General features: G+C 42.6%; 1 protein-coding gene across 3 annotated transcripts in view; it reads left to right on the top strand.

The window, feature by feature from the left end:
- Positions 1-1,624: 1,624 nt before the first annotated feature.
- LOC128692612 (serine/threonine-protein kinase pim-1) overlaps positions 1,625-26,491 on the top strand; it is a 48,256-nt gene continuing 23,389 nt past the window's right edge. Inside the window, exon 1 of one of the 3 annotated variants that reach the window (XM_053781813.1) lies at positions 1,625-1,755. In XM_053781813.1, coding sequence (XP_053637788.1) covers positions 1,629-1,755 — 127 coding nt within the window. In that variant the 5' untranslated portion in view covers positions 1,625-1,628. Of the gene's footprint in view, positions 1,756-24,290; positions 24,417-24,905; positions 25,262-26,491 lie in introns of those variants that run through there. The other 2 variants (XM_070089867.1, XM_053781812.2) reach the window with 2 other exon arrangements.

Here is a 26,491-nt window from a genome sequence, read left to right on the forward strand (position 1 = left end):
GTCGAGTACAGAAAAGTTGATAGAAGCAGAAGATACTTGAAGACGATGTAATCAGTCCATCACCCTTAAAGTTTTGAGGTGGTCAGTCCCTCAGTCTGGAGAAGAGCATTGTTCCATAGTATGAAACAATATGGAGATGAAGTGACAGGATGGAGCTTTATATAGCGCCAAGAGGTGAGACGTAGGTCACTAGAAGAGGTAAGAACTCAGATGTTGAGAGGTCAGGTCCCTCTCAAATCCAGCCGCTCTCACTAGTGGAAGTTGTCGAAGTTGATTGCAGGTCTGTACCAAGATACCCTTGTGTTGCAGTGTTTGACAGATTGAACATTAAAATGGTATAAAATACCGACAGGTTGTTAGGTAAGACACATATGCAACAGTTACCTAACAACCTGTCGGTATTTTATACCATTTTAATGTTCAATCTGTCAGACACTGCAACACAAGGGTATCTTGGTACAGACCTGCAATCAACTTCGACAACTTCCACTAGTGAGAGCGGCTGGATTTGAGAGGGACCTGACCTCTCAACATCTGAGTTCTTACCTCTTCTAGTGACCTACGTCTCACCTCTTGGCGCTATATAAAGCTCCATCCTGTCACTTCATCTCCATATTGTTTCATACTATGGAACAATGCTCTTCTCCAGACTGAGGGACTGACCACCTCAAAACTTTAAGGGTGATGGACTGATTACATCGTCTTCAAGTATCTTCTGCTTCTATCAACTTTTCTGTACTCGACTGAAGAAGCCTACTGTGTAGGCGAAACGTTTCATAATAAAGATACCTAACTGTTGCATATGTGTCTTACCTAATAACCTTCCTATGGTGTAGAAATATACCTAGTTGGACGAATCTTATTGTGGCTAGCTGGTCCAGTGGCTAACGCGACGGTCTGGAGTTTTGAAACTCTCTGACCGCGGGTTCAAATCCCGCCCGTGGTATGGTTTGTTTGCAATCGTGTCATTACGATTTCGTGAGTCATACCATTGATGTGATTTATTATTATTATAATCAAGGGGAAGCGCTAAACCCGTAGGATTATACAGCGCCTGGGGGGATATGGAAGGCATTCAGGCTTAATTCGGGGAACTGGAGCACAGATCCAATTCTCTAAATCAAGAGCCCCTCACCAACATCAAGGAACCTTCCCTGAGGGGACCATTGATGTGAGAGTTTTCCTGCTCAAACAGCCGGCGCGGAGCTTGGCTTCTCTTTGTCTGGTCACTTTTATGTCTATGCAGTGTATCATTTGCAATATTGGCTGTTACTCCTGAATATATTATTCTAATTGCATGTATAATGTACTAAAGCCTATATCATTAGAAGGTCGGAACGTGTTAGTTTATTAGGTTAAAGACTGTCAACTACACGAGGGTCATTAGGCTCGCATTTCACAAATACATTAACATCGGTAATACTTTGATCCCTAAGATTGAAAGCAAACTTTTAGTGTATATACACCAAGGGATACATACTTCTCGGTGTATTTACTTTCGTCTAAAAAGTGTGTTGATGTGTGGTTAAGGGTAGGTAGCACGGGTGTGTGTGTGTGTGTGTGTGTTTGCGGGGCTGGCAACGGGGGTGTGTGGGGGGGGGGAGGAACTATGGCAGTACACACAAGTCATGAACACGGGGGTGGTGGTCCGTGCTGCTGTCCGCCTCTCAAGCGAGTCAACACACTCCATGCCCCGTTTCATCCAGACAATTGACCTGCCATGCAGAACTGTTGGGTCCTGGGACATCTTTAGTGGTAAGATAATAAGCAGTAAGGTTTATAATTGGGAGATTAGGGCGAAGATTTCCAGGCGTGGGATTCCCAGGTAAGTCTCCAGTCACTGCAAAACATTGCTGGCGAGGGATCAGATACGGGTTCACGCTCCAATTATTACCTCTTTGATGCTGGTGAGGCGGCTCTTGATCCAATTAATTAGATCTGTCCATCCCTTCTATGGATGGAAACTGATTGTCTTCCATTAGCAGGCACTTTATGTATCCTGTGGATTTAACGCACCCTAGAGACCGGATTAATTATTTGCATTGTATACGATATATAAATTCCAGTGGTATCTATACATTGTATACGATGCACATAGTCCAGTTAAAGCAACGTGTTAGATTTAAAATTCTTTAAATAAAAATAGGCCTATAAATTTCTCGTATGCTCCGGTGATTGTGCCCTTTATATCATGCCAGAGCGGAGGTAATGGTATAAAATACCGACACGTGGACTTAATAAAGCCTACCGTGTGGGCGTAACGTTGTCAATACATGATCACTATATTGTTGTTAGGTAAGACACATATGCAACAGTTAGGTATCTTTATTTCGAAACGTTTCGCCTACACAGTAGGCTTCATCAGTCGAGTACAGAAAAGTTGATAGAAGCAGAAGATACTTGAAGACGATGTAATCAGTCCATCACCCTTAAAGTTTTGAGGTGGTCAGTCCCTCAGTCTGGAGAAGAGCATTGTTCCATGGAATGAAACAATATGGAGATGAAGTGACAGGATGGAGCCTTATATAGCGCCAAGAGGTGAGACGTAGGTCACTAGAAGAGGTAAGAACTCGGATGCATCTGATCACTATATTGCATTTGTGTTTCTAAGTCATATTGGAGATAAGGTAAGCCCTAATTAGTTGCTTCAGTATTAGTATTTTAGGTTTCGATGTTCTCGATTTATTACGTTTTAATATCCTCAATTTACTACCTTCAGTATCCTCAGTTTACTAGGCTTTAATATGCGCAATTTATTGGGCTTAACTATGCTTAATCTATTTTATGTAAAATGCATTCACTGAAGCTGAGATAATTAAACGTTCAACAGTGAAACGAGTGAGTGGTGCTTTGGAAATAAATGGTATAAAATACCGACACAATGGAAATATAAACACAAATGCAGTATAATGTGATCCTTTATTGCCCACTGTGTGGGTGAAACGTTGTCAATAAAGGATCACATTATACTGCATTTGTGTTTATATTCCCGAGTGGTGCTTTCTTGAGTATTCTCCCCCTCCCCAATAATCCTCCTCGATGCATCCTCCCCCTTCCCAGTCATCCTCACTACATCCTTTCCCTCCCATTCATCTTCCTCAGTATATCCTCTCCCTCGTTTTCAAAAAAGTGAAAATTATCAAACAAGTATTTAGGTGAAGTATCTGTCACGATACATGTAGTTCTAGTCCTCAACATTGCTGCTGCGGATTCGGCTTACCGCAAACGTTAAGAGTACGTCACTCTGCTTGGGTTTCCTGTGAGCCACGCTTATCTTCCGATTTCCTTTACTTGGAATCCCTTCTAGAATCTGTTTCAGGCTCCACGACCTGAATAAATGAGCAGGATAATGTTCCGTTTGTCTATGGTAGCTGGGCCCGACGATATACATGAAAGTTAAGACACATGTGCAACATCTGGATATCTTTATTGTAGTAGACGTTTCGCCATCCAGTGGCTTTATCAATACAGATTCTAGGACATAATAGGAAGACAGTAGAACTATATACAAAAGATGAGGTAATCAGTCCCTCGGCCTTGGAGTTAGTGTTCACAGCATCGTGGTGGAGGAGAGTCTGGAGCAAAGGCAAGAAGACTGGCGCTTTTTATAGGCGTCAGTGAATGGGACGGGCAGCAGACGAGGTCAGTCACTGGTAGGCGGGATTCCCCAGTGGAAGTAGGTCCTTCCCAAAGAGATGGGTTAGTTGCAGCAGCCGTGAAGAAGGTCTTGTAGATGTCCTCTGAACCAAGATTCCATGATGTTGCAGTGTCTGACAAGTTGTGCAAAGAAAGGTATAAAATACCGACAATATGAAAGTTAAGACACATGTGCAACATCTGGATATCTTTATTGTAGTAGACGTTTCGCCATCCAGTGGCTTTATCAATACAGATTCTAGGACATAATAGGAAGACAGTAGAACTATATACAAAAGATGAGGTAATCAGTCCCTCGGCCTTGGAGTTAGTGTTCACAGCATCGTGGTGGAGGAGAGTCTGGAGCAAAGGCAAGAAGACTGGCGCTTTTTATAGGCGTCAGTGAATGGGACGGGCAGCAGACGAGGTCAGTCACTGGTAGGCGGGATTCCCCAGTGGAAGTAGGTCCTTCCCAAAGAGATGGGTTAGTTGCAGCAGCCGTGAAGAAGGTCTTGTAGATGTCCTCTGAACCAAGATTCCATGATGTTGCAGTGTCTGACAAGTTGTGCAAAGAAAGGTATAAAATACCGACAATATGAAATCAATATGAAAACATCATGGAATCTTGGTTCAGAGGACATCTACAAGACCTTCTTCACGGCTGCTGCAACTAACCCATCTCTTTGGGAAGGACCTACTTCCACTGGGGAATCCCGCCTACCAGTGACTGACCTCGTCTGCTGCCCGTCCCATTCACTGACGCCTATAAAAAGCGCCAGTCTTCTTGCCTTTGCTCCAGACTCTCCTCCACCACGATGCTGTGAACACTAACTCCAAGGCCGAGGGACTGATTACCTCATCTTTTGTATATAGTTCTACTGTCTTCCTATTATGTCCTAGAATCTGTATTGATAAAGCCACTGGATGGCGAAACGTCTACTACAATAAAGATATCCAGATGTTGCACATGTGTCTTAACTTTCATATTGTCGGTATTTTATACCTTTCTTTGCACAACTTGTCAGACACTGCAACATCATGGAATCTTGGTTCAGAGGACATCTACAAGACCTTCTTCACGGCTGCTGCAACTAACCCATCTCTTTGGGAAGGACCTACTTCCACTGGGGAATCCCGCCTACCAGTGACTGACCTCGTCTGCTGCCCGTCCCATTCACTGACGCCTATAAAAAGCGCCAGTCTTCTTGCCTTTGCTCCAGACTCTCCTCCACCACGATGCTGTGAACACTAACTCCAAGGCCGAGGGACTGATTACCTCATCTTTTGTATATAGTTCTACTGTCTTCCTATTATGTCCTAGAATCTGTATTGATAAAGCCACTGGATGGCGAAACGTCTACTACAATAAAGATATCCAGATGTTGCACATGTGTCTTAACTTTCATATTGTCGGTATTTTATACCTTTCTTTGCACAACTTGTCAGACACTGCAACATCATGGAATCTTGGTTCAGAGGACATCTACAAGACCTTCTTCACGGCTGCTGCAACTAACCCATCTCTTTGGGAATGACCTACTTCCACTGGGGAATCCCGCCTACCAGTGACTGACCTCGTCTGCTGCCCGTCCCATTCACTGACGCCTATAAAAAGCGCCAGTCTTCTTGCCTTTGCTCCAGACTCTCCTCCACCACGATGCTGTGAACACTAACTCCAAGGCCGAGGGACTGATTACCTCATCTTTTGTATATAGTTCTACTGTCTTCCTATTATGTCCTAGAATCTGTATTGATAAAGCCACTGGATGGCGAAACGTCTACTACAATAAAGATATCCAGATGTTGCACATGTGTCTTAACTTTCATATTGTCGGTATTTTATACCTTTCTTTGCACGATATACATGCTCCTATACATTTGCACTATACGGTGTTAGAACTTTTATACCTCTTCGATCGTGCCTGGTTTACAAGTGTTGGTTTAGAAAGACAGTAAGTAAACACTATGACATATTAGAAAACGTTTCGGTCCTGGGCCCTTGATCACTTCTAACATGTTGGTTTAGAAAGACACGTAAGCAAACACTATGACATATTTATTAGAAAACGTTTCGATCCTGGGACCTTGATCACCGAAACGTTTTCTAATATGTCAGTGTTTGCTTACGTGTCTTTCTAAACCAACTTGTCGGTATTTATTACCAAGGTTTATACCACAGGAGTCCTGGCACGGGTCTTAATCTTGATGATACGTCTCTGGCTCCCGAAGGAGAAATGGTACTGCAATGTTGCAACGTATGCTGCTCAAGCATTGTTCTGGTCATTCTCTAACATACAGAACGAACGAACGAACGAAAGTTCAGGCAAGATCCCAAATGGGATGAGCGGGGAAGACGGGACAGACGAAGAATAGTGCTGGAGAGGAGTGTTCTTAGTTGTAGAAATAGAGCCAGGGCTTAACCCAGCAGCTAAGTCGATCGTGAGACAGACATTGAGAGCACACACAGCAGGCTCTTCTGTTGGGACTCCGGTGGGTGAGTGGGGAAGTGTGGACAGACGAAGAATAGTCGGTGAGAGGAAGGTCTTGAGTTGTAGATGAAAGAGCCAGGGCTAAACCCAGCTGCGTGGCACTGCAAGGCAGTGTAGAGAGGGCATGAACATTAAAATGGTATAAAATACCGACAGGTTGTTAGGTAAGACACATATGCAACAGTTAGGTATCTTTATTATGAAACGTTTCGCCTACACAGTAGGCTTCTTCAGTCGAGTACAGAAAAGTTGATAGAAGCAGAAGATACTTGAAGACGATGTAATCAGTCCATCACCCTTAAAGTTTTGAGGTGGTCAGTCCCTCAGTCTGGAGAAGAGCATTGTTCCATAGTATGAAACAATATGGAGATGAAGTGACAGGATGGAGCTTTATATAGCGCCAAGAGGTGAGACGTAGGTCAATAGAAGAGGTAAGAACTCAGGACATAGAGGAGAGAGCAGACTGCAGACAGTGCTCGCTGGCTGATATGCTTCAGGCTGAGGTGAAGAGCTGGTTTGGACGTCAGGTGTCGGGAGGCTCACGTTGTGTGTTGCGGAAGTGTTGTGTGTTTGGCTACACTTCGCTGGTGATGGAGCCATTCTTGAGTCTTTTGAAGTCTCTCTTGGACATGTGGAATAGTTGCATTCTGAGGTTGGAGCAGTTCAGATTCGTCACGAGGTAAGATAGTGCGTTTTCAAAAGGAATTTGGTGAGGTTTGGTGCAGGTGTACTTAACAGCTCCCTCTTTCATTAAGTGGAGCATATCAGCTGCGCTCATTTCGGTTGGGAGGTTGGGGGTGGTGTAGAAGGTTAGAGACCTTTATTTCGAAACGTTTCACCTACACAGAAGCAGAAGAGACTTGAAGACGATGTTATCAGTCCATCACCCTTAAAGTTTTGAGGTGGTCAGTCCCTCAGTCTGGAGAAGAGCATTGTTCCAAAGTTTGAAACAATATCGTACAACTCTTGGGTATCTTTATTGAGGATGTTGATAAATTAGACAAATGTACAACTCTTGGGTATCTTTATTGATAATAAAGATACCCAAGAGTTGTACATTTGTCTAATTTATCAACATGTCGGTTCTCTGAACCATTCATCTACAAACTAAGGGCCCTGAAACTGCACTCTCTAGAAAGACGTAGAATTAGGGGGGATATGATTGAGGTGTATAAATGGAAGACAGGAATAAATAAAGGGGATGTAAATAGTGTGCTGAAAATATCTAGCCTAGACAGGACTCGCAGCAATGGTTTTAAGTTGGAAAAATTCAGATTCAGGAAGGATATAGGAAAGTACTGGTTTGGTAATAGAGTTGTGGATGAGTGGAACAAACTCCCAAGTACCGTTATAGAGGCCAGAACGTTGTGTAGCTTTAAAAATAGGTTGGCTAAATACAAGAGTAGATGTGGGTGGGTGTGAGTTAGACCTGATAGCTTGTGCTACCAGGTCGGTTGCCGTGTTCCTCCCTTAAGTCAATGTGACCTGACCTGACTAGGTTGGGTGCATTGGCTTAAGCCGGTAGGAGACTTGGACCTGCCTCGCATGGGCCAGTAGGCCTTCTGCAGTGTTCCTTTGTTCTTATGTTCTTATTAAAGGTTTGGCTTAGGTAACGGTTGCCTGTGGTTTCTTCTTCGGTTACTTCTTCGACTACTACTACGTCGTCGTCAGAGGGTTGTTCATAATGTTGTTTCTATTTCGTCTTCTGTGACTGTGTTGAGAGGATGAGAGGAGGCAGGGAGTGTTGGTCGGTTGTGGTTTGTTGGGCTGGTGGTGGGTGGTGAAAGGTGGCAGTAGACGGTGGTGTTGGTTCTGGAATAGTCTTGTAGCAGGTGCTGAGGAAATGGTATGGTGATACCGACAAGATGTGGAAAAAGACACTTATGTACAGTTCAGGACATTTATTAAAGGAAACGTTTCGCCACGAGTGGCTTCTTCAGTCCTAATACAGAGAAAACTAAGAAAACACACATATATATAGTGGTGGGAGTCAGGTGAGGTGAAGCGTGGGTAGAGGTGGTAGTAGTAGTAGTAGTATTAGTAATGGAACTAAGGAGGTGAGGTTAGAGAGGGACCTGCTGGCATCAAGTAACACCAGTTCCCAGGATGGGTAATATCCTCTTGCTTAATAATTTTGAAATACTGTAACTACCGGACTTTTGCTTTATAGTGTTACTGACAGAAATTAGTGCAGCTTCAATGCATTTTCTCCGTCTTAAGTCGTCTTTTTTAATAACTAGTTTAGCTTCATTGAATTTCATGAGGTGTCCAACATCGTCTCTATGTTGAACACATGCGTTTTTGCGGTCATCATTTCTGCAAGCGTTTTTGTGTTCTGCTATCCTAATGTCCAGAGTTCTGGCTGTTTCCCCTACATATACTTTGTCACACCCCCCACATGGTATAGTGTAGATTCCTGCACTTGTGCCAGAATCATGCTTGGGTTTTTGTATCAGGTACAAAAACCCAAGCATGATTCTGGCACAAGTGCAGGAAACTACACTATACCATGTGGGGGGTGTGACAAAGTATATGTAGGGGAAACAGCCAGAACTCTGGACATTAGGATAGCAGAACACAAAAATGCTTGCAGAAATGATGACCGCAAAAACGCATGTGTTCAACATAGAGACGATGTTGGACACCTCATGAAATTCAATGAAGCTAAACTAGTTATTAAAGAAGACGACTTAAGACGGAGAAAATGCATTGAAGCTGCACTAATTTCTGTCAGTAACACTATAAAGCAAAAGTCCGGTAGTTACAGTATTTCAAAATTATTAAGCAAGAGGATATTACCCATCCTGGGAACTGGTGTTACTTGATGCCAGCAGGTCCCTCTCTAACCTCACCTCCTTAGTTCCATTACTACTACTACTACTACTACTACCACCTCTACCCACGCTTCACCTCACCTGACTCCCACCACTATATATATGTGTGTTTTCTTAGTTTTCTCTGTATTAGGACTGAAGAAGCCACTCGTGGCGAAACGTTTCCTTTAATAAATGTCCTGAACTGTACATAAGTGTCTTTTTCCACAGCAGGTGCTGGGCTGTACCTCACTGCTGGTAGCCGTTGCTACCTCCCCAACTACAGCCTCCTCACAGCGAGAGACAGACTGCACCTCACTGCTTGAAGCCTCATTCCCCACAACTCCAGCCACCTCACACTCTCTCCCAGACCCAATCTTCAACTTGTCGATTTTCAAAACCATTCATCACAAAATGTGGGAAAAGATACTTCTATCCAGTTCAGGACATGTTAGAGGAAACGTTTCGCCACGGGTGGCTTCTTCAGGACTGAAGAAGCCACTCGTGGCGAAACGTTTCCTGTAATAAATAAATGTCCTGAAATGTACAACAGTATATTTTTCACATGATGTATATCAACCTGGAGTATATCTAATGAAGATTATTTCTGCTTCATAGTTCCAGACTATTTTATAGTAATATCTGTTTTTTTGTTTCTCTTATAGTTCTCCATTGTTTGTGACAGGTTTTCTTCATAACTCCCCCCCCCCCCTTTCTTTTTTCCCTCCCTTGCCCGCTACCAATTGATAAATTAAGACACATGTGCAACAATTGAGTATCTTTAATGAGCAACATCGGGGAATTCTTCACTTGCCTCACCCTTTGGCATGACCTACTTCTTTCCTCATTAACGATACCCAAGTGATGCACATGTCTTATTTATCAACTTGTCGGTTCTCGAAGCCATTCATTTCCACTACCAATTGCCTGTTGGCGAGTGGGCGGGGCTGATTATCATGTCATGTGAGGTGGAGGTTGCTAAGTTCAGGTGAAACTTGGGTCAGTGTTTACGTTGTAGTAACGGCAAGATGTTTGCCATTATTTGTGGCGGTATTGTAGGAGACTCCTTTGACCGCCGTAACTTCTCCTCTATTCAAACTCAAGGTTGGTGTGAAATTTTTAGTTTTTGATTAGGCGCAATTAACAGATGTTTCTGAGAGGTCCTGAAACCTTAGGGATGCTTTAAATAGACAATTATACGAGTGAAAAGGGTTGGGTTTGCGCAGACCTGTTCATAAATTAGACAGGTGCAATGCTTGGGTATCTTTAATGAGGAAACGTTTCGGCACATGGTGGCTTCATCAGCCCATAAAAAGGAGAATGGTGAACAGGAGTAGTGTAAGGTAATCAGTCCCTTAGCCTTGAGTCGATGTAATCAGTCCATCAGTCTTGAAAGGAATACAGCATATGGTATTAATGTTAGTAGAATTACCGACAATATGTAAAGTGAAAGAACACAGTGGCAACGTTTCGCTCTCCAGGAACCACAATAAAATGTCACACTAGTTACACTTGTTATTTTACTTTACAATATAGCATATGTGCGAAGTAGCAGCTTGATGAAAACTGACATATCTGGGTATCTTTATTGTAGACGTTTCGCCATCCAGTGGCTTTGTCAATACAAATTCCAGGACATAACTTGAAGACAGTAGGACTATACACAAAAGATGAGGTAATCAGTCCCTCAACCTTGGAGTAGGTGCGAAGAGCACCGTAGTCGTGGAGATTCTGAAACAGAAGCAAGGCGCCTGACGCTTATATACTAACGTCAGGTGGAAATGGGAAGTGTAGCAGACGAGGGCATAGTCGCTGGTAGGCGGGATTCCCCAGTGGAAGTAGGTATTGTATACCATTCTTGTACAACTTGTCAGACACTGCAACATCTTGGAATCTTGATTCTGAGGACGTGTACATAACCTTCACGACTACGACAACTACTACTACAACTAACCCATCTCTTTGGGTGGGACCTACTTCCACTGGGGAATCCCGCCTACCAGTGACTATGCCCTCGTCTGCTACGCCTGACGTTAGTATATAAGCGTCAGGCTCCTTGCTTCTGCTTCAGAATCTCAACGACTACGGTGCTCTTTGCACCTACTCCAAGGATGAGAGACTGATTACCTCATCTTCTGTACATAGTTCTACTGTCTTCAAGTTATGTTCTGGAATTTGTATTGATAAAGCCACTGGATGGCGAAACGTCTACAATAAAGATATCCAGATGTTGCACATGTCTTAATTTAACCTATTTTTAAAACTACACAACGTTTTAGCTTCTATAACTGTATTGGGGAGTTTGTTCCACTCATCCACAACTCTCTTACCAAACCAGTGGTTTCCTATATCCTTCCTGAATCTGAATTTTTCCAACTTGAAACCGTTGCTGCGAGTCCTGTTTTGGCTAGATATTTTTAGTACGCTACCTGGAGACTATTCCGGGGATCAACGCTCCCGCGGCCCGGTCCACGACCAGGCCTCCCGGTGGATCAGGGCCTGATCAACCAGGCTGTTACTGCTGGCCTCAAGCAGTTCATCGTACGAACCACAGCCCGGGTGATCCGGCACTGACTTTAGGTATCTGTCCAGCTCTCTCTTGAAGACAAACAAGGGTTTATTGGCAATTCCCCTTATGCTTGGTGGGAGGCTGTTGTACAGTCTTGGGCCCCAGACACTTATGGTGTTTTCCCTTAGTGTACCAATGGCGCCCCTACTTTTAATTGGGGTATTTTGCATCGCCTGCCCAGTCTTTACTTTCGTAGGGAGTGATTTCTGTGTGCAGATTCGGGACCATTCCTTCCAGGATTTTCCAAGTGTAGATTATGATACATCTCTCACTCCTGCGTTCCAACGAGTACAAGTCAAGTGCTTCCAAGCGTTCCCAGTAGTTAAGGTGCTTGACAGAACTTATACGTGCAGTAAAGGATCTCTGTACATTTTCTAGATCTGCAATTTCACCTGCTTTGAACAGAGATGTTAATGTACAGCAGTATTCCAGCCTAGAGAGAGAGCAAGTGATTTGAAAAGGATCATCATTGGCTTGGCATCTCTCGTTTTGAACGTTCTCATTATCCATCCTATCATTTTCTTTGCACTTGTGATCGTGGCACTGTTGTGATCCTTGAAAGTGAGATCCTCAGACATTACTACTCCCAGGTCCCTTACATTATTTTTCCGCCCTATTGTATGGCCAGAGTTTGTAGTATACTCTGTTCTAGTTATTATCTCCTCCAGTTTTCCATAACGGAGTAGTTGGAATTTGTCCTCATTGAACATCATATTGTTTACCGTTGCCCACTGGAAAACTTTGTTTATATCTTCTTGGAGGTTAACCGCGTCCTCAGCAGATGACAGCCTCATGCAGATCCTAGTATCGTCTGCAAAGGATGATACGGTGCTGTGGGTACATCTCTTCTGTCTGTCTGATTTGAGGATGAGGAACAGGATGGGGGCGAGTACTGTGCCTTGTGGAACAGAGCTCTTCACTATGGCAGCCTCCGATTTAATTCTGTTGACCACTACTCTCTGTGTTCGATTGGTTAGAAAGTTGAAGATCCATCTCCCCATTTTGCCAGTTATTCCTTTAGCATGTATTTTGTGCGCTATTACGCCATGATTGCACATGTCAAACGCTTTTGCACAGTCTGTGTATATTACATCTGCATTCTGATTTTCTTCCAGTGCATCCAAGGCCATATCATAGTGATCCAGTAGTTGAGAGGCAGGAGCGACCTGCCCTGAACCCATGTTGCTATTTACATTCCCTTTATTTATTCCCATTTATCAACTCCTCGTTTTTCTAAACTATTTATTTGTTGTAAGGGCTGCTAAAGCTTAATTCCTTGTGTAACTTTGAGAATAGATTGGACAAATATGTGCGAAGGATGGGTTGAATTTTAAGACTTGCCATGTATGGGCCAGTAAGCTTCCTCAGATCTCCTTCATTTTTATGTTCTTGTTTGGATGCATATTCTTTGCCTTAATCAACGTGGATCACATAAGAATTGCGGTAAGCCTACTCCCCCGAGCTATTATCTTTGATTTACTCCACTTGGCAGTTTGTCCTATTTATCCACAATCCAAGTGTCGAGCCAATATTTTTTCGTATATCCTTTCTCAATAAATTGATCAGCTTTAGCCCATTTAGGCATTTCTTGGTTAGATACCCTCAGTTCTATTTTTATCTCCCACGTTTGTGCCTGTCTTCTGTTTGTATACTTCAGACACGTCTTCCCTCAGTCTATCCTACCATATTGAGGGTTCGTTAAACCAAGTATGAGCGAGGTTAAATGCACACACATGCAAGAAACGTACAGATGAGTGGCTTCTTCAGTCCTAATACAGAATAGCTAGAATAAGCGTGCGTGTGTGCATGTGCACACGTACATACAGCAGACTTACTGTCCCATACTAGGCAGATCTTTCTCAGGTGTGAGCGCAGTTCTGGTTATTTATTAAGTGAAAGTCTGTCACGAGTGGCTGTCCCACTTAGGACTGATGAAACCACTCGCGGCGAAACGTTTCCTTTAAATATCCTGAAGTGGATTCTAGCGACCACAAATCAATTACATTTAGCATTGAATGGAAGTATGATAGTAGGGATAACTCAGTAACAGTCCCAGATTTTCGCTTAGCAGATTACGATGGGCTTAGAGAACACTTACCAGTTGACTGGGGTAACGGAGAGTATCAGTATGACAGTTTTCTAAACACAATCCATGTTGCTCAAAGAACGTTTATCCCGTATGAAGAAATTAGATCAAATAGAAATGACCCAAAATGGATGAATAATAGGCTGAAATATCTACTAGGGCATAAGAAAGGAATTTATAGGCGTATCAAAAGAGGTGAGGGTCATCTTATGAATCAGTAAATTGACATAAAGAGGGACATTGAAAAGGGGATAAGAAAAGCTAAAAGGGACTATGAAATTAAAGTTGCTAGGGATTCTAAAACTAACCCAAAAAGTTTTTTCCAGGTACATAGAACAAAGTTAGAGATAAGATAGGTTCCCTTAAAAGTAACTATGGGCATCTTACTGACAGAGAGAATGAAATGTGCTCGATTTTAAATCATTATTTTCTCTCGGTTTTTACACAGGAAGACACTAACAATATTCCAGTAATTAATTTTTATAGTGGGCCAGAAGAAGATAAATTATGTAACATCACAGTCACTAGTGAAATGGTTGTGAAGCAGATAGACCGACTGAAGCAAAATAAGTCACCGGGTCCTGATGAGGTTTTTCAAGGGTTCTTAAGGAATGCAAAATGGAAGTCTGTGAACCATTAACTAATATTTTTAATTTATCTCTTCAAACAGGTGTAGTGTCTGATATGTGGAAGATGGCTAATGTAATTCCTATTTTTAAAACAGGGGACAAGTCGTTACCGTCAAATTACCGCCCAATAAGCCTGACCTCAATTGTAGGCAAATTATTAGTCAATTATAGCTCAAATTATAAGAAGCCATCTCGATAAGCATAGCTTGATTAATGATACTCAGCATGGATTCACAAGAGGCCGGTCTTGTCTAACTAATTTATTAACTTTCTTCAGTAAAGCTTTTGAGGCTGTTGACCACGATAAAGAATTTGATATTATTTACTTAGATTTTAGTAAGGAAAGAAAGTGGCAGCTCATGGCATTGGAGAAAGGGTGCTCTCGTGCATCGAGTCATGGCTCACAGACAGGAAGCAGAGTGTCCATAAATGGGGTTAAATCAGAGTGGGGATCAGTAACAAGTGGCGTTGTTGTTTATAATATATATCAATGATCTTGATGAAGGAATTACTAGTGATATGAGCAAATTCGCCGATGACACGAAGATAGGTAAGATAATTTGATTCAAACTTAGATGTTAGGGAACTTCAGGAGGATTTAGACAAACTCTATTCTTGGTCAGAAAAGTGGCAGATGCAGTTCAATGTAGATAAATGCAAGGTTCTGAAGCTCGGGAGTGTCCATAACCCTAGCACTTATAAGTTAAATAATGTAGAACTTAGCCATACAGATTGCGAAAAGGACTTGGGGGTTATGGTAAGCAGCAACCTTAAACCAAGACAGCAATGATGAATGGTTTGAAAAACCGACAAGTTGAAGATTGAGACACTTATGCAGCATATTCCCATATGCTGCATAAGTGTCTCAATCTTCATCAAGACAGCAATGCCTAAGCGTACGTAATAAGGCAAATAGATTACTGGGATTTATATCAAGAAGTTGTGCAAGAATGGTATATAATAACGACAAGATGAAATTAAGACACATGTGCAACATCTGGGTATGTTAGGTAAAACACATATGCAACAGTTAGACAACTTTATTCCGAAACGTTTCGCCTACACAGTAGGCTTCTTCAGTCGAATACAGAAAGTAGGCAGGAACAGTAGAGATGTGAAGACGATGTAATCAGTCCATCACCCTTAAAGTCGTAGAATTTGAGGTTGTCAGTCCCTCGGCCTCGAGAAGTTCAGTTCCATAGTCAGGAACTATCTGAAGATCAAGCGACAGTGCGGAGACTTAAATACTGTCGGAAGGAGAGGTGCAGGGTAATAGTAGTAGTAGTAGTAGTAGTAGTAGTAGTAGTAGTAGTAGTAGTGAGAGGCAACTGAGAGGTCATGTCCCTCTCAGATCCAACCCTTCTCACTCGAAAAGCTTGTCCAAGGTGTTTTCTGTACCAAGATGCCACGTGTTGCAGTGTCTGACAAGATGAACATCAAAATGGTATACAATACCGACAGGTTGTTAGGTAAGACACATATGCAACAGTTAGACAACTTTATTCCGAAACGTTTCGCCTACACAGTAGGCTTCTTCAGTCGAATACAGAAAGTAGGCAGGAACAGTAGAGATGTGAAGACGATGTAATCAGTCCATCACCCTTAAAGTCGTAGAATTTGAGGTTGTCAGTCCCTCGGCCTCGAGAAGTTCAGTTCCATAGTCAGGAACTATCTGAAGATCAAGCGACAGTGCGGAGACTTAAATACTGTCGGAAGGAGAGGTGCAGGGTAATAGTAGTAGTAGTAGTAGTAGTAGTAGTGAGAGGCAACTGAGAGGTCATGTCCCTCTCAGATCCAACCCTTCTCACTCGAAAAGCTTGTCCAAGGTGTTTTCTGTACCAAGATGCCACGTTGTTAGGTAAGACACATATGCAACAGTTAGACATCTTTATTCCGAAACGTTTCGCCTACACAGTAGGCTTCTTCAGTCGAATACAGAAAGTAGGCAGGAGCAGTAGAGATGTGAAGACGATGTAATCAGTCCATCACCCTTAAAGTCGTAGAATTTGAGGTTGTCAGTCCCTCGGCCTCGAGAAGTTCAGTTCCATAGTCAGGAACTATCTGAAGATCAAGCGACAGTGCGGAGACTTAAATACTGTCGGAAGGAGAGGTGCAGGGTAATAGTAGTAGTAGTAGTAGTAGTAGTAGTAGTAGTAGTAGTAGTAGTAGTGAGAGGCAACTGAGAGGTCATGTCCCTCTCAGATCCAACCCTTCTCACTCGAAAAGCTTGTCCAAGGTGTTTTCTGTACCAAGATGCCACGTGTTGCAGTGTCTGACAAGATGAACATCAAAATGGTATACAATACCGACAGGTTGTTAGGTAAGACACATATGCAACAGTTAGACAACTTTATTCCGAAACGTTTCGCCTACACAGTAGGCTTCTTCAGTCGAATACAGAAAGTAGGCAGGAACAGTAGAGATGTGAAGACGATGTAATCAGTCCATCACCCTTAAAGTCGTAGAATTTGAGGTTGTCAGTCCCTCGGCCTCGAGAAGTTCAGTTCCATAGTCAGGAACTATCTGAAGATCAAGCGACAGTGCGGAGACTTAAATACTGTCGGAAGGAGAGGTGCAGGGTAATAGTAGTAGTAGTAGTAGTAGTAGTAGTAGTGAGAGGCAACTGAGAGGTCATGTCCCTCTCAGATCCAACCCTTCTCACTCGAAAAGCTTGTCCAAGGTGTTTTCTGTACCAAGATGCCACGTGTTGCAGTGTCTGACAAGATGAACATCAAAATGGTATACAATACCGACAGGTTGTTAGGTAAGACACATATGCAACAGTTAGACAACTTTATTCCGAAACGTTTCGCCTACACAGTAGGCTTCTTCAGTCGAATACAGAAAGTAGGCAGGAACAGTAGAGATGTGAAGACGATGTAATCAGTCCATCACCCTTAAAGTCGTAGAATTTGAGGTTGTCAGTCCCTCGGCCTCGAGAAGTTCAGTTCCATAGTCAGGAACTATCTGAAGATCAAGCGACAGTGCGGAGACTTAAATACTGTCGGAAGGAGAGGTGCAGGGTAATAGTAGTAGTAGTAGTAGTAGTGGTAGTAGTAGTAGTAGTGAGAGGCAACTGAGAGGTCATGTCCCTCTCAGATCCAACCCTTCTCACTCGAAAAGCTTGTCCAAGGTGTTTTCTGTACCAAGATGCCACGTGTTGCAGTGTCTGACAAGATGAACATCAAAATGGTATACAATACCGACAGGTTGTTAGGTAAGACACATATGCAACAGTTAGACAACTTTATTCCGAAACGTTTCGCCTACACAGTAGGCTTCTTCTTCTGTATTCGACTGAAGAAGCCTACTGTGTAGGCGAAACGTTTCGGAATAAAGTTGTCTAACTGTTGCATATGTGTCTTACCTAACAACCTGTCGGTATTGTATACCATTTTGATGTTCATCTTGTCAGACACTGCAACACGTGGCATCTTGGTACAGAAAACACCTTGGACAAGCTTTTCGAGTGAGAAGGGTTGGATCTGAGAGGGACATGACCTCTCAGTTGCCTCTCACTACTACTACTACTACTACTACTACTACTACTACTACTATTACCCTGCACCTCTCCTTCCGACAGTATTTAAGTCTCCGCACTGTCGCTTGATCTTCAGATAGTTCCTGACTATGGAACTGAACTTCTCGAGGCCGAGGGACTGACAACCTCAAATTCTACGACTTTAAGGGTGATGGACTGATTACATCGTCTTCACATCTCTACTGTTCCTGCCTACTTTCTGTATTCGACTGAAGAAGCCTACTGTGTAGGCGAAACGTTTCGGAATAAAGTTGTCTAACTGTTGCATATGTGTCTTACCTAACAACCTGTCGGTATTGTATACCATTTTGATGTTCAACATCTGGGTATCTTTATTGTAGACGTTTCGCCATCCAGTGGCTTTATCAATACAAATTCTAGGACATAACTTGAAGACAGTAGGACTATATACAGAAGATGAGGTAATCAGTCCCTCAACCTAGGTAATCAGTCCCTCAACTCCTAGGTTGAGGGAGTGATTACCTCATCTTCTGTATATAGTCCTACTGTCTTCAAGCTATGTCCTAGAATTTGCATTGATAAAGCCACTGGATGGCGAAACGTCTACAATAAAGATACTCAGATGTTGCACAAGTGTCTTAATTTCATCTTGTCGGTCTTATACCATTCTTGCACAATATCTCCTTTGTTTATGCCCGTCATCCACTTATACACCTCAATATCTCCTCTCATTCTACCTCTCCAGAGAGTGAAGATTTAAGGCTTTAAGTCTATCTTCATACGAGAGATTCCTTACACAGTAAATCATTTTAGTCATTCTTCTCTGTATGTTCTCCAATGAGTCTATATCCATCCTGTAGCAAGGGGACCAAAACTGAGCAGCATAATCTAAATGAGGCCTCACCAGTGATGTATAGAGCTGTAAAATAACTTTTGGGCTTCTGTTACTTATATTTATTGAGATAAATCCAAGTAATCTGTTGGCCTTGTTGCGCACACTTAGGCACTGCTGTCTTGGCTTTAGGTTTCCGCTTACCATGACTCCCAAGTCCTTTTCACACTCTGTATGATGAAGCTCTGCTTCACCTAGATTATAGCTTCGAGGGTTATTTTCATTACCAAGGACCAGTGCCTTACACTTATCCACATTGAACTTCATCTGCCATTTTTCAGACCAAGACATTAATTTGTCTAAATCCTCCTGTAGTTCATTGCTATCCTCCTCAGAATGAATTATACGGCCTATCTTTGTATCATCAGCAAACTTACTCGTGTCACTCGTAATCCCTTCATCAAGGTCAATAATGTAAATTATGAATAAGAGAGGGCCTAAAACTGATCCTTGTGGAACGCCACTAGTAACTAAGCCCCATTCTGATTTGAACCCATTAATGGAAACTTTCTGCTTTCTATTGGTAAGCCATGCCTCTATCCATGCTAGAACTTTACCTTAATACCATGAGCTGCCACTTTTCTTAAGAGTCTCTTGTGAGATACTCTATCGAAGGCTTTACTAAAATCCAAATAAACAATATCATATTCTTTATCACTGTCTACTACTGCCTCAAATGTTCTATTGAAGAACGTCAGTAAGTATGTCAGGCAGGAGCGACCTCTCGTAAACCCATTCTTATGAAGCCAAGGATTCTGTTAGCTTTATTGCGAACACTTATGCACTGTTGTCTTGTTAGGTAAGACACATATGCAACAGTTAGACAACTTTATTCCGAAACGTTTCGCCTACACAGTAGGCTTCTTCAGTCGAATACAGAAAGTAGGCAGGAACAGTAGAGATGTGAAGACGATGTAATCAGTCCATCACCCTTAAAGTCGTAGAATTTGAGGTTGTCAGTCCCTCGGCCTGGAGAAGTTCAATTCCATAGTCAGGAACTATCTGAAGATCAAGCGACAGTGTGGAGACTTAAATACTGTCGGAAGGAGAGGTGCAGGGTAGTAGTAGTAGTAGTAGTGAGAGGCAACTGAGAGGTCATGTCCCTCTCAGATCCAACCCTTCTCACTTGAAAAGTTTGTCCAAGGTGTTTTCTGTACCAAGATGCCACGTGTTGCAGTGTCTGACAAGATGAACATCAAAATGGTATACAATACCGACAGGTTGTTAGGTAAGACACATATGCAACAGTTAGACAACTTTATTCCGAAACGTTTCGCCTACACAGTAGGCTTCTTCAGTCGAATACAGAAAGTAGGCAGGAACAGTAGAGATGTGAAGACGATGTAATCAGTCCATCACCCTTAAAGTCGTAGAATTTGAGGTTGTCAGTCCCTCGGCCTGGAGAAGTTCAATTCCATAGTCAGGAACTATCTGAAGATCAAGCGACAGTGTGGAGACTTAAATACTGTCGGAAGGAGAGGTGCAGGGTAGTAGTAGTAGTAGTAGTGAGAGGCAACTGAGAGAGGCAACTGAGAGGTCATGTCCCTCTCAGATCCAACCCTTCTCACTTGAAAAGTTTGTCCAAGGTGTTTTCTGTACCAAGATGCCACGTGTTGCAGTGTCTGACAAGATGAACATCAAAATGGTATACAATACCGACAGGTTGTTAGGTAAGACACATATGCAACAGTTAGACAACTTTATTCCGAAACGTTTCGCCTACACAGTAGGCTTCTTCAGTCGAATACAGAAAGTAGGCAGGAACAGTAGAGATGTGAAGACGATGTAATCAGTCCATCACCCTTAAAGTCGTAGAATTTGAGGTTGTCAGTCCCTCGGCCTGGAGAAGTTCAATTCCATAGTCAGGAACTATCTGAAGATCAAGCGACAGTGTGGAGACTTAAATACTGTCGGAAGGAGAGGTGCAGGGTAGTAGTAGTAGTAGTAGTGAGAGGCAACTGAGAGGTCATGTCCCTCTCAGATCCAACCCTTCTCACTTGAAAAGTTTGTCCAAGGTGTTTTCTGTACCAAGATGCCACGTGTTGCAGTGTCTGACAAGATGAACATCAAAATGGTATACAATACCGACAGGTTGTTAGGTAAGACACATATGCAACAGTTAGACAACTTTATTCCGAAACGTTTCGCCTACACAGTAGGCTTCTTCAGTCGAATACAGAAAGTAGGCAGGAACAGTAGAGATGTGAAGACGATGTAATCAGTCCATCACCCTTAAAGTCGTAGAATTTGAGGTTGTCAGTCCCTCGGCCTGGAGAAGTTCAATTCCATAGTCAGGAACTATCTGAAGATCAAGCGACAGTGTGGAGACTTAAATACTGTCGGAAGGAGAGGTGCAGGGTAGTAGTAGTAGTAGTAGTGAGAGGCAACTGAGAGGTCATGTCCCTCTCAGATCCAACCCTTCTCACTTGAAAAGTTTGTCCAAGGTGTTTTCTGTACCAAGATGCCACGTGTTGCAGTGTCTGACAAGATGAACATCAAAATGGTAATAAAGTTGGTAGAATTACCGACAATATGTAAAGTAAAAGGACACAAGTGCAACTAATGTGACATTTATTGTGGCAACGTTTCGCTCTCCAGGAGCTTTATCAAGCCATTACGTAATGGCTTGATAAAGCTCCTGGAGAGCGAAACGTTGCCACAATAAATGTCACATTAGTTGCACTTGTGTCCTTTTACTTTACATCAAAATGGTATACAATACCGACAGGTTGTTAGGTAAGACACACATGCTTGATCTTCAGATAGTTCCTGACTATGGAATTGAACTTCTCCAGGCCGAGGGACTGACAACCTCAAATTCTACGACTTTAAGGGTGATGGACTGATTACATCGTCTTCACATCTCTACTGTTCCTGCCTACTTTCTGTATTCGACTGAAGAAGCCTACTGTGTAGGCGAAACGTTTCGGAATAAAGTTGTCTAACTGTTGCATATGTGTCTTACCTAACAACCTGTCGGTATTGTATACCATTTTGATGTTCAACTGTTGTCTTGGTTTCAGATTACTGCTAAAATTATCATACATAAGAACATAAAGAAGGAACACTGCAGCAGGCCTACTGGCCCATGCTAAGCAGGTCCAATTCACCTATTGACTTGTGCCACTGACCCAATCTAGTCAGGTCCAGGTCACAGTAACGTGTGTAAATTACCTAGGATAGCCCAAAAAATACTTTAAATTTATCACGGGGAGCGCTAAACCCGTAGGGATTATACAGCGTCTGGGGAGGGATATGGAAGGCATTCGGGCTAAATTCAGGGAATTGGAGCACAGATCCATTTGAACATCAAAATGGTATACAATACCGATAGGTTGTTAGGTTACCTGGAGGTTATTCCGGGGATCAACGCCCCCGCGGCCCGGTCCACGACCAGGCCTCCCGATGGATCAGGGCCTGATCAACTAGGCTGTTACTGCTGGCCGCACGCAGTCCGACGTACGAGCCACAGCCCGGCTGATCCGGCACCGACTTTAGGTATCTGTCCAGCTCTCTTGAAGGCAGCCAGGGGTTTATTGGCAATTCCCCTAATGCTTGATGGGAGGCTGTTGAACAGTTTTGGGCCCCGGACACTTATGGTGTTTTCTCTTAGTGTACCAATGGCGCCCCTACTTTTTATTGGCGGCATTTTGCATCGCCTGCCCAGTCTTTTACTTTCGTAGGGAGTGATTTCTGTGTGCAGATTTGGGACACATATGCAACAGTTAAACAACTTTATTCCGAAACGTTTCGCCTACACAGTAGGCTTCTTCAGTCGAATACAGAAAGTAGGCAGGAACAGTAGAGATGTGAAGACGATGTAATCAGTCCATCACCCTTGAAGTCTTAGAATTTGAGGTTGTCAGTCCCTCGGCCTGGAGAAGTTCAGTTCCATAGTCAACCTTAAATTCTAAGACTTCAAGGGTGATGGACTGATTACATCGTCTTCACATCTCTACTGTTCCTGCCTACTTTCTGTATTCGACTGAAGAAGCCTACTGTGTAGGCGAAACGTTTCGGAATAAAGTTGTTTAACTGTTGCATATGTGTCTTACCTACCAACAGATCCAATTCTCTAGATCAAGAGCCCCCTCGTTAGCATCAAGGAACACCTCTTGACGGGTTATTTAAAGCCTAGCTGCCAGTTACAGTAGAAATAAAGTAGATGAATGGTTCAAAGAACCGACATATTGACAACGTTTCACCCACACAGTGGACTTTTTCAAGTCACACACAGATCTACCTGGGGTGGAAGGTACGGGAGTATTTATAGTGAGGAAATGGTATGGTGATACCGACAAGATGTGGAAAAAAGACACTTATGTACAGTTCAGGACATTTATTAAAGGAAAAGTTTCGCCACGAGTGGCTTCTTCAGTCCTAATACAGAGAAAACTAAGAAAACATTCATATATATAGTGGCAGGAGTCAGGTGAGGTGACGCGTGGGTAGAGGTGGTGGTAGTAGTAGTAGTAGTAGTAGTAGTAGTAATGGAACTAAGGAGGTGAGGCTAGAGAGGGACCTGCTGGCATCAAGTAACACCAGTTCCCAGGATGGGTAATATCCTCTTGCTTAGTTGGACCTGCCTCGCATGGGCCAGTAGGCCTTCTGTAGTGTTCCTTCGTTCTTATGTTCTAGATAACTCCGGCACCTGCTGGCAGGTAATGATTACCAACCTGCAGTATATCTAATGTTAATTAAAAATATATTTATAATTCATAGCGTCAATATTCATACGTAAAGAATATTTAAATCTTAATTAATAGTAAATGAACTGTTAACCTCGCTACATTCACGCAATTTATCCGTATAAATAAGTCGTTAAATACGTAATGCCATGTTGTGATTTTTTTATTATAGATAACAGATGACCATTGCCGTAAGGTTTCCGGCAGATTTTACTCAAACTCGACCATTTTCAACTGCGCATTTATCTAACCGTTGTTATAGCTATCTGTAATAATGGTTTGCTTCTGTGACACTTTGGCAGTTTGCTCCCTCGTCTACGGCTGTTGCCAAACAGTGCTCTCATTTATCGCGTAAATCTGAATTAATTAGTCTTCGATACAATCTATTTCTTGTCGAAAAGTGCTCATCAGATCATCAGGGCATGGTATTATTGCAACCAGCCATCCGTTCTTGAAAATAATTTAATAAATCTAGCGCTCTTAGGTGTGGAGCGAGACAGTGCAATGCACTAGGCAAGGGCAGACGACATTTCCCAGGTTCGCGCCAAAACGGTTACCAGCAACACCTGCGCGTTAACCTCGCCTCGGCGTAACTAATATTTCGTAATTATAAATGTTAATTAAAAGTATCTGAACCACGTGATTCTAGGCTCTTCGTAGCCATCCGTTGCATAGCTGCTCAAAAAATATGTAATAAAGCTATTGATCTTTTTACGGAAGACGCGGTTGGATGATATGGTTGAAAGCGCGCAGATTCCTCCTAACACATACACCACACTGCCTTCAGTTCCCGCGAAACCATCCACCGGAACATTCCTCGGCCATCTGCCCCGCCTGCGTCGCTCGCTGGCGGGAGGATACGGCTTCGAGTCCTTGAGGATGTGCCCGGTCAGTGAGGAGTCAACGCCCGCACACACTGCTCGTAGTCACCACTTTTGGCGGGAACTTGTGTTTGGCGCGCCACGTGACCCCCCCTCGTAGTAACTGGGGGGATGACGCGAGGAGTTGCCAAATGCACAATGAAATGTGCATTCTGATTGGTCTAGCAAGGAGCTTCACGCGCTCATTGGCTGAAGTGTCTACGGGCAAGTCCGGAACTACCAACCTCTCAGGTCTTCGCGCATTATGTTTTGTCATTTTTTTATTCTTGCTATCTGCATTTGGCTTTAATTTTTCCTAGGTTATCAATATATTATTAAAAGAGATAGTGTATATCTCGTTAAGTTTGCTTTACGATTAATATACATCTCTTATTTTATCAAAACACTAGAATTGTTGGCATTGCGCGCCTGAATGTATTGAATTCTTGTAAGTGACGTCAGGCCAACCGTGGGATACACACAGATCCCCAGACGTAAATATTACGCTTACTAAGAGGAAGAAACTAGTTCCATGTCTGGGGTTTGTTATCTTAAAGAAACCTATACAAATTGTATAAATTATTTTGGAAATGTAAACACTATCACATTAGCTAAAACTTTGTAAGATAATTTTATATACCATTCAAATTTAGGGATGTTTTTGGGGGCAATTTAGGGTGGTAGTGGCGGAGGGATACCTTGTATAAGAGCCAAGTAGACACGACCGCGCTAGGAACATATATATTCATCAGTTACACACTTGCGCTCGTGGTGAGTGGATCTGTTGTGAGGTTGGGCTTGAATCTCCCAGACTGGTTGTTCAGTGCTAAAGTGTACAAACCTCAGGAGTGAATGATTATCCTGGAATATGGTGGATGTTCTTGTATCTACAAAGATTTCTCATATAGCAAGCATGGCACCGCAGTCTAGCAGTGTTACCCCTGCAGTGTTTTGCGAGAAAACTGCCGCAGCTACCACCACTTGCAAAATGTGCTCAAAGTGTGGACCTATAACTACTACCACAAGTAAACCTACTGTGCCTACTGCTTCCCCCACATCTAACTCCTCAAGAGTCTTAGTCCCGCTTCCCGCCAGAGGTAATTATCTCGTCTCTTCGGTTTCACCTCTCCATGGGAATATTGGTGTTCCAATGGAATTTTGATCACATGTTTGGAGGTGTGGTGGGTAAGATGACCGTTACTGGAGGATGCTCCTGATGGCATCTTTAGTGCAGTGAAATGACAGATCTCTTGAACATATATGATTTTTGACCATGTCAACAAACCAGTATGTTTGTCAGTATATGGGAATTTGCGTTAAAGCAAATATATTTTATCCTTTTAGTTTTCGTCGGGTGTAAAATAGCTTTCCTATTTTTTTTATATATTGAAAATGAATGTAATGTGACTCGTTCAATATAGGCCACGTGTTCGTGTTTATGCATATCGTAGGCCTTTTGAAGTGTCGCCTAATATTTAACGGTTGTATTTAAATGAGAATTAAAATATTGATGTATAGTGCAAACGTGCATGGAGGATTGGAGGGGGGATTTAAAATAATTTTTGTCGACTTGGGGAGAATCTGTGCAACTAATTACGTAAGCAGTGCCTCACTAATTGAAACAAACTTTTGCTATCAGTGAATTTAATAATAACTAAAACATTATTTAATAAATTTTATAGATCTGTCGACCTTAGTTATTACGCAATCTAGGCCCGAAATAATTATTATAAGGTACTTGGATCAGCAATAACCCGTAATAAATTGTTTTCATTGCGTAAAAAGGGTCGTTCAGAATTTTTTGGTAGCAAACAGATGAACTAATCCTCCGGGAAATTCCTTGATGCTGGGGAGGAGCTTTGAACCATGGAATCGAAATTTTCTCTCGTTTGAATCAAAACTTTATTGTTTTACATTTCTCAGGCGCTGTATGACCACTACCGGTTTAGCCCTTATCGAAACAGGAGGGACTCTTGATCCAAGGAATTAGACCTGCCCTACTTTTGGATCGAACCCAAATGCCTACCATTATCCCAGGCGCAAACGTGTATGTATTAATGCAAACAATCGCCAGTATGTATTAATATGTATCGATCTCAGATAAGGTCAAGTGAGACTTGGGAAACGTCTAAATCAAAAATATATATTGTAAAGGGAAACTCTTCCAATTTAAAAGGACTTTTGTATTGTACCGGAGTTTTGAAGGCATTTAATATTTTGACAGGGTTCTGATTACAACTTACAAGCTGCATAATTTATTTGTAGTAATACCGACGATAGTTACGGCAAATGGAGGTAAATTAACATTGCATACGTGTTTTCCTAGC

Source organism: Cherax quadricarinatus, chromosome 30, assembly GCF_038502225.1.
Source record: "Cherax quadricarinatus isolate ZL_2023a chromosome 30, ASM3850222v1, whole genome shotgun sequence".
In the NCBI taxonomy this organism is placed as follows: domain Eukaryota; kingdom Metazoa; phylum Arthropoda; class Malacostraca; order Decapoda; family Parastacidae; genus Cherax; species Cherax quadricarinatus.